Below are 13,360 nucleotides of genomic sequence, written 5' to 3'. Positions count from 1 at the left end.
CTACACACACATACACATTCCTCCCCCCCCCACACACAAACACTCACACACACTACTACCCACACACTCATACCTGCACACAGACATAAACATACATGCCTACACACACATACACATACCACCCTACACACAAATACACATACCTCCCCACACACGCATAAACACACACGTCTACATACACACACTCGTGACTGCGAAAAACATAATTTGAATTCAAGTAGTCAAAATTCAAATATTTTTTTTTTTTTTTTGTCTTCAAACGTTTAAAAACCAGAAGTTAAAGTTTTAAATATATCAATGAGTTTGTGTTATCTACTACTTTTCGCAAACCGACATATTGGTTAACATCGATTGTGTTTTTGTTTTTTCATGCATCACTCGTCTAACCGATTTCACTGAATTTTATAACAAACACAGGTTACTAAAAGGGTCATTCCATGTCAAATCAGGCAGCAAAAACGTGATTTGACACCGGAGGTTCTCAGGTCTTGAATCTTCGTGAGGCTGTTCTATGTATGGACATAAGAATAATCGGAAAATTTTATCTTAATATGACAATTTCTTTTTGAATGGCAGCTAGTTCAAAAGTACAGTACAATGCAAGAAAAATTAACTGTCTTTCTCGAAAAAAAAATGTTTTATAATGAAAACTGTATATGTATGTACGGTTGCTGGATATGTTAATTTTGCTAAACGGCAAGTTTTTGGGAAAATTTTGAAGTGCTGCCATTTAAAAATTAATTGATAAATTAAGATAAGAAATTCCAGATATTCTTATATCCATGTATAGAACAGCCTCACGAAGTTTCATCAAGATCTGAGATCTTCGGGTGTCTACCCCTGGATGATTCGACAGGGAATGACCCAAAATCATTCTTTCTTGAAGTAAACAGTGAATTTTCACATTTTTTGACCGGTTTTTGTTTCATCTGCATAGGGCGGTTCCTCAATCTGCCGCTCTTTTGGTGAGAAAACTTAATACTTTAAACGAAAGCGAGCTGATGTGTGCATCACATGACTTCCTTTTACTCCAATTTAATGTCATTTCCCCATTACTGGCAATTTTAATGTGATTCAAGAGTTTACTCTCTAAATATCACCAACAATGGACAAATTGAAACCAAATTTAAAAAAAAAAAATATCACCAATTTTGTCGCCAACTTGTCGACAAAACTTGGTGACCAAAAGATTTGGCGATAGTGTCCGCCAAATTATAACACCACTTGAGTTTACATCGAATTTAGCACTGATTTCCGAATGCAACCAAAAAGGGAGAAGCACAACTAGACTCCACTAGGAGTCTACGTAATAAGTTTCAACTTTCCTAGGACTGACCGTTCTTGAGTTATGCGACATACATACGCACATACGCAGATACATATGTATATACAGACGTCACGAGAAAATTCGTTGTAATTAACTCGGGAATCGTCATTATGGATATTTCGCGTGTCTATTAGTTCTTAGGCACTTATCCACGTGTGGTCGAGTTGAAAAAAAAAATCTCAACATTAGTTCGGGGGTGAGTAAAATGGAAATTAAAGTCAATTTTTGAGTGAAATTTTTTTCGCGAATACAATACTTCTTTTTTTTTTTTTTTGTAAAAGGAAGTAAAAATTATTTTAAATAAAACTGATACTGAATTCAAGACGAAAGAAAACTTATTTATTTCCATAGGAAAAAAATGGCTTCACCGAAGATTTCAAATTTTAAGCCCAAAAAAAAAAAAAAAAAAAAAAAAAAAAACTCAATTTAGACATTTTTTTGTGATGCAAAGTTTTAGTAAATGAGGAAAAGAGGGTTAGATTTTCCTCCGGATTTTATTTTCCAAGTTGAATTTAGTTTCAGTCCTTTTTTGATTGCGTTAAAGGGTCTTTGCCGTCGGTTCTCAAGGAAGTTTTATGAAATTTAAGCGTGGAAAACGCAATTTTAGGCATGAGGAAAACTGGGGCTTTGAGTTTTTGGTCCCTCAAATCTTGCCAAAAGATTATATGTAGAAAGAGAGAGAGGAAGATGGATCTAAGTTCTGTTTCAGGCAGGTGTCATGGTTAAAATATAGGCAATCGAGTCATTAAAGTTGCATAATACTATGGTGTCCCATGAAGGCATTTTTTTCTTTTTTTTTACATTTTTTTAACGTAGTACGATATGCCTGTTTTCAGAATATTATTGGGGATATAAAAGGAAGAGAGGATGAACCCTAACCACAAATATTTTTCGAAACTGAAGTATTGTTGAAACGTCCTTGTAAGTAATCTTTGTTAATAAGGGGGGATGTTAAGGGATTTTCGCCAAGCAATTTTTTGAAATAAAAGTTCCAAAACATAGTTATATACTACCTTTGATGCTTTTACGGAAAGGATTTTAGGGGCTTTCATTTGAACATATTTTTTAATACTAATTATGGTTTTAAAAGTGCGATTTTATATTATCTTGGCTACATTAAGAGACTGGAAGTTCGGACACATCCACACAAAAATCTTTCAAAATCGAAGTCTTAAAATCGCGATTGTAGGCAACCAATGGTAACGTTACCGACCAGATATTTTTGTCTTTTTTGTTTTTTTTTTTTAATTGAAGCTTCAAAAGAAAAAATCGTAGTCGTTTTTGCTTGCATTAGAGGAAGGGAGTAGGGCAGCTGAGAGGCCATGTCGGCCAAGTCAGAATTTTAGAGTTTGGATTTTGAAGGGGACCGGCTCGGTATGAGAATAGTATTAAGAGTATGCAAAACGGGAGAGTGGGGTCCTGGGGACAAAATTGACATCCGGCCCACTTTGCCTCACGGTGGAATTGTAAGGGGCTCAAAAAGGTCCAACCTTTTTTTTTTTTTTTTTTAATCTCAAGAAAGAGTTTGCAGGCTATATCTGGTAGCGTTAGGAGTCCAGGAAATAATTCAAAATTGAAGTTCGGCTACGTTATTTTAGTCGATCAAAAAATATTTAGCTATCGGAGGTTACAAACGGGAACGTTGTCTAGGAAGTTTTTCGAAACTTAAATTTCTTCCCCATTCTTTAGTATATCTCTATCCTCCTTTGTTTTCTTTTGTAACAACATTAACGTTGCAGGAAACCTTGCAACAGTTCTCCTTCTTCAAAGACATTTGACTGCTTTGGATACCCTTTGTTGATTTTTTTTAGTTTCCATCCGAAAATTTTTAGTTGGTTAAAATACAAATTTGCAGAAGTTTTAAAATTTTGGACGATGGTTTTGACAATGAAACTATTTATCCCTTTTTTCACAAAATTTTCATTTAAATATCATACCGCATTTTTTTTTTTTTTTTCTAAACTTGAACTTTCGAACTACCAATGTGACTTTTTACATTATTTTCTCTACCTATCCCTCTTTATTTCAACTTTTCTTCTATTTGGTAGATTTGTCGGCTTCCCATATTTTTTTTTTTCTATTTTGCTATGATTTTCGCGATGATATATGGATTTTAAAAATTCCTGAATTTTAATGAGTCCAATTTTGATCGACTCGAAATAAAATTCATCGTAACTTGCCACTGGGTAGGTTTCTTTTTTTTTCTTTTTTTTTTTTTTTTTTTTGATACTAATCTTTATGTTATGGTTTAAAAATGTATGCAAAATACTGAAAACTCTGAAAAACTTCTAAAATTCAGGCGGTAACCTTCAACGTCTGTTAGTGCTGCCATCTGTTGCCTAGTTTGAAAAACCATGCAGGTTTAAATTATGTTTAATGACGCGATCTGAGAAAATGGCTAATTGTAAGAAAATTCTATTTCAGAAAAATGTATGATAAGATTTGAATTAAAAACGACGGTGAAATAAAGACGATGAAACGACGATGGAATTTAATTGTAGTTTTCCCTTGCAAATGGTTAGAAGTGAATTGCAATGTTCACTTCTGACTTTCTTTAAACCAGAAAATATTTTTTCAACATTATTTAAAAAATATTTTTTAAAAAAAGACCATTTCTGCATAGTGAAGCTTGCTTTGTCCAAAATTAAGCAAATACATTGGCAATCTCAGCTTCAATTAGATGACATCTACCTCCAGCGCAGTTATTCCCTATTCCAGATGCGTCAACAGCAAGGACGAAACTGCACTCTCTGACTATCGAATGACAATATTTTAAATTCTTCCTCAGAAGATTCATCATTTAAATACTTTATATTATATATTTTTTAACTTTTTAATTATTAATTATTAATAAATAACTGATTTATAATGCAACTTAAATTATGTATTATTATTACTTTCTTCTATATTCAATATATAGAAGAAAGTATTGGATTCGAGCAAATTTTCGAATTTCGAATTTTGACGGATTCGAACGTTTTGAGGTGTGCTGAGTCCATTTCGATCATTTTTGGAAAATGTCTGTGTGTGTCTGTCACACCAGTTATTTGTGGCCGCTCTACAGCAAAAACTACCGCATGAAATCGAACGAAATTTTGTACACATATGTGCCCTTATGTGAATTTGTGCCCATTGGTTTTTGGCGCGAATTCCTCTAAGGGGGGTGGAGCAATGAGACGTTTTTTGAGTTACGTGTGCTTGCTATTCCTCAGGAAGCAACTGGTGGAGTCAAACAAAATTTAGTCCATACGTTACCCTTAACAGGTACAGGTGATGATTCAATTTTGGTGTCTATAGCTCAAACGGGGTTGGAGCTATAGAACGTTTTTTGTCGTCAATTGTGACTGCTATATCTCAAGAAATACTGAACGTAATCAAACAAAAATTTATCAACAAGTAATGGTTGTATTTTGGTCGTCAGCAGTTGAAAAGGGGTGGCGCAATCGAGGGTTCTTTTTTTTTTTATTGTGAGTGCCATATCTCAATAAATGTGAATCCATATGTAAACAGGCGTTGTTTCAATTTTGGCGCCAATCGCTCCATGGGAGCGATTTTTTTTTTTTTTTTTTAAATTTGTGAGAATAAAAATAGCTTTATAGTTGTAACAGAGAAAGATAAATCGTAATAGACTGTCGTCTGCGTATATCTCGTGATTTTAATTGCATGGAAATGATCGGAAATATTATCTCAATGATTTAAAATTTTTAACTGTTGCCATCTCGTGTTTGTTAACAAATAAATGTTTGTAATTATTTTAAGCAAGGCTTTTAAAATAATTTTCAATTTTCATTCTTTGCTTTAGAGATAAATCAGGATTTGGGATTGTCGTCAAGTTGTGGCATGTGTAACTTTGTTTTTGTTGGGAATATTTTTTCTTCGTTAAAAATGGGGAGGAAGCAGAATTATAAGGAAGATATAAAAGAAAGTTTCGGATGGTCCCAAAAGACTAGTTTTTTACTTGGAAAACGCAATATTGATTTAAAGTTTTGTACTGGAGGTTGTTACATTTTTCTTCTCATTCTACTCCTTATTGTCCGCACTCGAAGCTACACAGTAACATATTCAAAGGTTAGATTATTTGTCAAATTTAAGTAAAGTTTGGTATGCATAAGAAAACTTTGATACCTGTTATACTGGATCTGTCTTTTGAATCTTTCTCCCATCTAATGGTAATCGTATCTGAAGTGGTACTTTCCACTTGCAAAATAGGAGACGTTGGTGGAGCTGGAAGGAGCGAAAATGAAGATATTATAAATGCTTAAAGCAGAATAAATAAGAAAAATGTATAAAGCTGAATACAGTGAAAGCATTTATTTTTTCAACGCTTTCATTTTTACGATTTTTGCGAGATTGTTGTATTCTCTACATATAATCATCTTTCTGTTCTTTTCATAAAGAAATCGCAAAATTTTCGGCACGCAAAGCCGCCGATATCTTTACTTTCGCGAAAATTACGGCTAGCTAAAATAAGTGCTTTCATAGTACTATCCCCTTAATTATTTTTCAAAGTTTACAGAAATAGAAAATAGGAATGTAGTTGTGAATTTTCTATAATAGTATGCATGTTTTATTTGTTTCTTATTTTGTAGTGGTTCTGCGTATTTGTTTGTTGCTATTTCCAGATCTAGTGCAATTCGAAAACGCTGGCATACATTTTCTTTTGTGACACCTCTAAGTCAGATAAATATTACCGCCAAAATTTTGACGCACTATATGAAGGCCCCTTGGCTCTTTTCGACGCGAAACTGCTCAAGGAATTTAAAACTTTAAAAGCATTCACGGGAAAACCAATGCTCTAGGAATTTTTTGCAATCCGTATAATCATACGACATGAACGGTGTCGACTTTCTGTACCTTGAAAATTCACCGACTGGATCCCAGTTTGAAAATGCGTTTTCGGTAGTAAAAGACCAAAGCGTAATCACTGCACCATTTTGAAAGCTAGTAGTAGTTTGGTTACTGTTTTAGCTACTGAATGCTCAGCTGATTTTTCTTTCATTTAAAATTTAAAATTAACGTCTATAGAAAATATGTTTTACGTCTTACAGGATGTACAGTGTATCCTAAAGGATGCGGTAATGTTCTTAGGTAGCTCTCATAACTTTAGACATTTAATAAACGTTTTAAAAGTTAGCGTTATACAGTCGACACTCATTATAGCGACCACACATTATAAAGACCATTCCATTATAACGACCAGTGGTAAAAGCCCGAACTTTGTCCCTCTGAACTTAATGTTAATTTTCTTTCGGTATAACGACCGTTCTGTATCTTCATATCTAATACAACGACCGAACTCAGCGGACACTATTTCCGGTGTTTTTTCCAATAAAGCAAATTTGTAACTTGAAATAACCTTGATTATTGTTTACGGACAGCTGCAGGTAGTCTTCAGTGTTCAATCCAACTTTGAGAAGGGGTGGGAGTGGAGGGGGATTACGACTCAAAACAGCACAGAAAAAATAAAGGGGGAATAAAGTGAAATTTCCAGATTCCGAAGGAAAAGGGGTTGACACATTTTATGTTAGTTTGGCGTCTGATCACGTGGTTTTTAAGACCATTACCGTTTTGCATTTCTCTGAAGCAGCATGGAATGAAGCCTCAGAAAAGACCATCAAGAATTGCTTTCATTATGCTGATTTTGAAAAACAAAAGGAAATGGAATCTACTGTTGAAGTGCAAAAGCAACTTGCTGAAGTCAGGCAATCCAAGATGAAAATTTCGATGAAGAAGATGAAATGCTGTAAAATGTTTTTAAGAAAATTAAACTATATGAAGCGTTAAACTTAAACAATTATGCTAACATCGATTCTGATTTAGAATGTGTCTTGCAACCTTCAGAAGATGAACTATTTCTCGATACTGGTGCACAAAAATGAATTGATGTATCATGATCAGATGAAGAAGAAATTGAGACCAAAATTTCTAGTGTGAAAAATGTTTCGAATGTTCAAGGGACTTTTAAATGTTCTTTCAAAGGCAAAAAAAAAAAAAAAAAAAACACTACTTATCATCTATAACTGAAATGGAAAATTGTGTTTTGCAAAAATCACGTGCGCTAAAAAGGCAAACAAGTGTTTCTGATTTTATCTTCAGAAAATAAATGATTTTTAAGTATGTAATAAGTTTCCGTATTTTCTACTTTAAAATCCGTCATAATATTTTTCTCCCACTATTTTTTTCAAAATGTCTATGATCAAAAATACTTTGGGCATTTAACTGGAATCTTTGAAAAAGTGCCAATTTTATTGGAGCAACGTAACATGCATGATGCATGTATATATGTTTTTTAACTTCTACCTCTTATAACGACCACTCATTATAAAGACCTTTTTCTCTGGGACGGAGATGGTCGTTATATCGAGAGTCGACTGTAGTTCCTACAACGTTGACATCCATTTTAAAACGTTAAAGAAGCGAGGAACGCCATCTAGATTATAAATAATGGGAAAATTACGAGAAAAAAAACATTGTCTTTGTGCTGATTTTTTTTTTTTTTTTTTTTTTAGAAAAGCACAAAAACAAGTATTTGTAAGGAATTGAATGATTTGCAATGTTTGTAATAATTCTTGCTGTTAAATAGTACTTTTTTTTAGTTTTGAAACATAAAGAAAAGGAAAATAAAAGGAGCTGGGATAAAAGTCTAAACCTTGCAAAATGAACCTACTCCCAGCATATTAACATCATTTCTTTAAAAAAAAAAAGTCCTTAAAGTTCAAATTTTGAAAATGTATTCATTAAAAATGCAATTTCAAAACAAAATAATATTTTTGGTTAAAAAAGTGACCAAAAAGTAAAAACGAAAAATAATGAATAAATACATAAAATTCTGAAAGCACATGAAAATTATTGTAAATTTTGATAAGTATTAAATAATTTGCCATGTTTTAAGAAGTTGTTGCTACGTGATAGTGACTTTATTTTTTTTTAAAGGAAACCTTTTTTAAAACTTTGACAACAAAGAAACTGAAAACAAAGGGAGCTGTGTGCGTGTGTGTGCGCCATTGAGTAAGTGTGGGGGGGGGGGGGGGGTTAAAAGCTCCATATCTTGAAAAACAAACTTGCGTTCCAGCATGGTAACATTTTTACAAAAAAAAAAAGGATTGTCTGGAAAGTTCAAATGTTATTTTTTTATGTGTATGCAAACAAAATAGTAGTTTTGGTTGAAAATAAAGCAACCGAACATAAAAACAAAAAAATAAATGTGTAAATTACAAATGTAAAAAAAAAAAATGTTTATTTACTTATTAGTCGTCTGAACCAAAACTTAGCTCATGTTGAAGAGAAAAGCAAAAGTGTTCATTTTTTTTTTTTTTTTTCACAATGTGCATTTTTATAATTCGGAAAAAAAGGTATATGTTTGCAGTGTGCGACAGAAATAAGTCATATTCAAATGTACAGTTCTAAAACTGAATAATTTAACAACAACTAATTGCAGTAACAAAACAAATAGAGAGATTCAGAGAGAGAAGACATAAAACAAAATGTATTGCTGTGTTTTTTGTTTTTAAACGGAAAAAAAATAAAACACAAATTTCGTCCCCATAATGCAGTGTTCCGTATAACAAATACTGAATTCTTTTTTTAACACGCTTTTATTAGCTTCACCTATATGTATGTATGTATGTATGTATCTTGTAACGGAATCTTGCAGCTCAAATTTCGCCCACTTCCTGCGATCGGATTTTTTTTTGGCACGCGACCTCAGACCCGATGACAATGCAATATTCTATAATCAAATTAATTAATTAACTCTTTTAATTGTTAGTTTCCTCTAATTTGAATAAATATTTCGGCATAAATCCAACAATGCAAAAAAGGAAAATTTTTAAAAAATACATTAAAAAATGCTTGCAAAAATTATTTTAAAATATCTAAGAAAACCTTTAATTTTTCTGCATCAGACAAAATTTGTTCCAATGTTCCTAGGTAATTAGAACATGAAATATAATTGTTTTTAACTAATTCCATGCCAAAATTTAGGTGAGCCTTCAATTGGAAATTCATCGATGATCATACCACTGTTGAACAAAACTTTTATTCAAATGCATCTGAAATTTTCAAAGTAATATAAATATGATTTCCGCACACATACATCGATGACTGAGATGGATTAGCTGGATTAGACAATTACTCCACAGGCAATTAATCAGCGAAGTTGAATGTTTTTAGAGCTCGGCTATTACACTTTAAGGGGTACAGTTGCTCTTTTTGGAGTTCGAGAGACCACATTTCGAATGCCACCCGAGACCTTTAGTCGCTTTTTTTGGGGAAAATTTCATTAATATAAAAGATTTTGAACAATTTTGAAATTAATATTTTTTCGTAAAACAAGTTAAACTATAAAGAATAAAATAAAATAATAGTTTTAAAAAATAAAAAAAAATCACGCTTTCGTAGCAAAATGAACTAAAAAGTGAAAAATAATCTTTGGATGATAGTAGTTGACCAATCACTTAATTTTAATGTAATATAAAAAAGCGTGGGGGGCTTCTTATCAGTCGTCTTGAATTTCTTCCATTCGTTGTCCAAGCAAAAATGTAAATAGACAGCACCCCACAGTTTCTTGTATTACAAAATTTTTTTTTTTTAGTTTTTTAAACTATTATTTTATTTTTTCTTCCCTCTCTTTTTTTTTTGGCTAAATAATTAAATATTGATAGAAAACTTCTGAAAATCTGCTGCTACGGCTCGAATCTCCCGTGATCTGCATTGCATTGTGGTGCCATCTATAGCTATTTACAGTAACTAATCAAAAATCAAGTATAATTTTCCCTCATCTTTTTTATACGAAGAATAAGCAAAAATTAATAAAGTTAGGAATTTTCATGACGTTCTTTTCTCCATTCTAAAACAGGAAAAGAAAGTTAAAGTTGATTTTCCCCTGCAATATTCGTTTTTTGTAATTGTGAACTGATTATTATTATTTTCATTTTTCTGTATTTATGATAATACAGCATATATTTCAATTATGAAATTAAAAGTAAAAAATTAAGAAAAAATACCTATGTTAAACTGTGATATATACTATTAGGCATAATATGTGCTTGAATAAAAAAAAACGCAGGAACAACTACTTAGTTGTGTATTCACAAACATAAATGTCTTATCACTATTGAATCAAAAATCAGGTAGTGTACTTCGCACTCCATGATTCTGTGTATAGCACGCAGAAAATACATGAACGAGCAATGCAACTAATTACGCATACTTAGAACACACATTGAAATGAGATGAAAAACTACTTTCAATTTATCAAAAAAAAAAAAAAAAAAAACTAGCAAAAACTAAAACATTTTTTTTCCCTCACACTATACCTACTGATTGTACCTACTGATACACCTACTGATAACCACTCATACACCTACTGATTACACGAACTTCTTGAAGTCGAAATAATGAAATCTATCTACTAGTATGAGTAAAAGCGAATCTTCGTGCAGTGGTTAAATTCATATTCGAATGTAACAATTTACCTCGTGTAGCAACAAGTCCCGGTCTCCTCTGCACTTGAAACATGCATATTAATTTATCAAACAATTTACTAACAATAACTAAATTTTTTTTTTTATTCCCACCATCTCTGTCACTGATTGTATGAACGTCTTGCACTGGTGAAGAAAACACACATGAAATCTATCATCTGGCATGAGAAAGGTGGTTGGTTTTCAATTACCAAAATGTAAAGATTTTCCCAATGTAACAACTAGTTCCGATTTCATCAGCGCATTGAACATATTTACTGTTTGACCGCGGATTGTACGTAATTTGGCAATCTGCCAAGTAGATACGATTCCATCTGAATGAATCTAGCAGGGGAGAAGGGAAAATAACGATCGGATTTTGATTCACGCGTTTTATAATGTACCATGGAAACAACCAAAAGAAAAGAAAATATTTTCATTTCGTTCAGGAACCTAAAAGCAAAATGGTAAGCCAAAACTTTGTTGCGAATAAATAAATCAATTAGTTTTTGCCGTGAGAATATAGATCGAATATACTTTAGATTTAAAAAAAATGTTGCTGTGTGAGAGCAAATTTTCATTTTTACAAAACTAAGGCTAAATAATAGAGAGGCAAAAGTGCATATCTGTAACAATCAGGGTTGGCTTTTTGCCGGCAGAAACTGGTTTTTGCCCTGCCGGTGGCAGAAACTGGTTATAACCGGTAAAAACCGGCAGAAACTGGTAGAAACTGGCAAAAACTAGAAAACGTTTTTAATAGCTCTAGTAATTACTTAATGACAGGCAATTAAGTAAAATAAAATATATAACTCATTTCGTCATTGCAAAAACTTAATATAATAGTTATTTAATAATTAGTGTAAAAATATGTTAAATAACAAGACTGACATTTCTAAAGCAAAGTAAAATTTATCGTAGTTGAAATTGCTATGTGTTAGAAATTTTAGCCTTGTAATGTTGTAAGTAACAAATTTTTCAGTTTGTTTATAATTATTTTGTTTGCATTTAATATAAAGTGTGATATATCAAATATTTAAATAAATACAGATTTTTTTTTATTTCATTAAATTCTAAAATTCAGAAACTTGTCATTTTACACTTAATATAACTGAATAAAGATATTCTCAAAGAACAAAGAGCTCCCCCCCCCATTTTGATTTCTATGGAAAGCTAATAATCCACTTATATAAGTACTAACACAGTCTTCAACTTTGCTGTATGTAAGAAACAATATAATTGGTTAGATTCACTGACTCATAAATGTAAAGAGTTTCATTGGTTGAAACTAGGGGTGCAACATGGATGTCGATGTTTTGGAAACATCGATTCTTTTGTTAAAACATCGATGTTTTACTTTCAATGTTTTTGGACTATCGATCTTTTGGTTTCGATGTTTTTCGATGCTGATGTTTTTGCATTTTAATTGAAAATTATCATAAAATTTTGCTCCAATCTTCTCGCTAGGTAATTAAGTTTACTTATGGAGTTGCCAAAAAAAAAAAAAATCATTTTTTGCACCCGTTTTATAAGAACAATTTTTCTGCGTAGAGGATGATTTTTGGGAAGATCACTACAAGATAGTAAAATATTAACTAGAGAGTAAAAAAGAGATCAAAGCTATTGGAAGAACCTGACACTGGTAGTCTGGTGCCAGAACTTGCAGTCTATTTCAAGGCTCCAGTTCTTAAACTAAAGGAAAATCCTATACGCATTTGATAGTGATGGAAACCTCTGTTCCATCGAAAGAGATGTTTCTCAGACTGGTGGGATAGTCTGCGAAAAGAGAAATGCCCTTCTGGGGGGACAAAGTAAGAAAACTTCTTTTTCTCCAAACTGTCAACACCAATATTCGGGCTTACTTATCAATTTCCTCCAACAAGTCGTCCGTCTATTACCTTAAATTTGTGTTTAATTATTAACTAACAGTACAACACATATTTCTTACTCTTAAAAATTGTTAGAGTTAATTTTGTATTTTTAAAATATTTAGCACAACTTTTTTCTCATCATTCAACTGACGGTAAGTGCATGATGCATTTTTCCTTAGATTCTTTTTTGATGTAAATTTACTTTTAGTTTAATTCAGTTTGAAAATATTTCCTTATTACTATAACTAGATTGTATTAACCGGTGCTTGTCTTATTATCAATTTTTGCCCAACTATAATACCAAGCTGGTGCGAAATTATTCTTATTAAATTATATTCATGATTTGAGGTTCAGTATTTTCAATATATTCGTCGGATACGTATTCTTTTGTATTACTTAAATTAGTGTAGTATATTCAAAAATGTATGTTATACATTGATAAAAAGATCGATGTTTTAATTTCTAACATCGATGTTTTGATGGGATTGAAAGAATCTTCTCACATTTCTCCTTTGTGCACAACAAATTAAGAAATTGTTTAGGTTTAGAAACAGCGTCAAAACTTGTATTTTGTTACAGGCTGCTGCAGTGTGAAAACAATGTAAAATTTGATTTTGAACGGTGATAGTGTTGTAAATAAATTGTATTTGGGTTAATATTTAATTATTTTTCTTATACATTTTCTATTGTATGTCAGGAAT

General features: G+C 32.0%; 1 protein-coding gene across 1 annotated transcript in view; it reads right to left on the bottom strand.

The window, feature by feature from the left end:
* The window catches only part of LOC129222416 (cell adhesion molecule Dscam2-like), a gene marked incomplete in the record, with an annotated part of 184,272 nt that overhangs the window by 42,078 nt on the left and 128,834 nt on the right, over window positions 1-13,360 (bottom strand). The window contains 1 exon segment of the mRNA XM_054856926.1: window positions 5,453-5,551. Within this exon segment, the coding sequence (XP_054712901.1) occupies window positions 5,453-5,551 (99 nt within the window).

Source organism: Uloborus diversus, chromosome 5, assembly GCF_026930045.1.
Source record: "Uloborus diversus isolate 005 chromosome 5, Udiv.v.3.1, whole genome shotgun sequence".
Taxonomy (NCBI): Eukaryota; Metazoa; Arthropoda; class Arachnida; order Araneae; family Uloboridae; genus Uloborus; species Uloborus diversus.
Note: the sequence above shows the minus strand (reverse complement) of the source record. Positions and strands in the feature narration are given on the sequence as shown.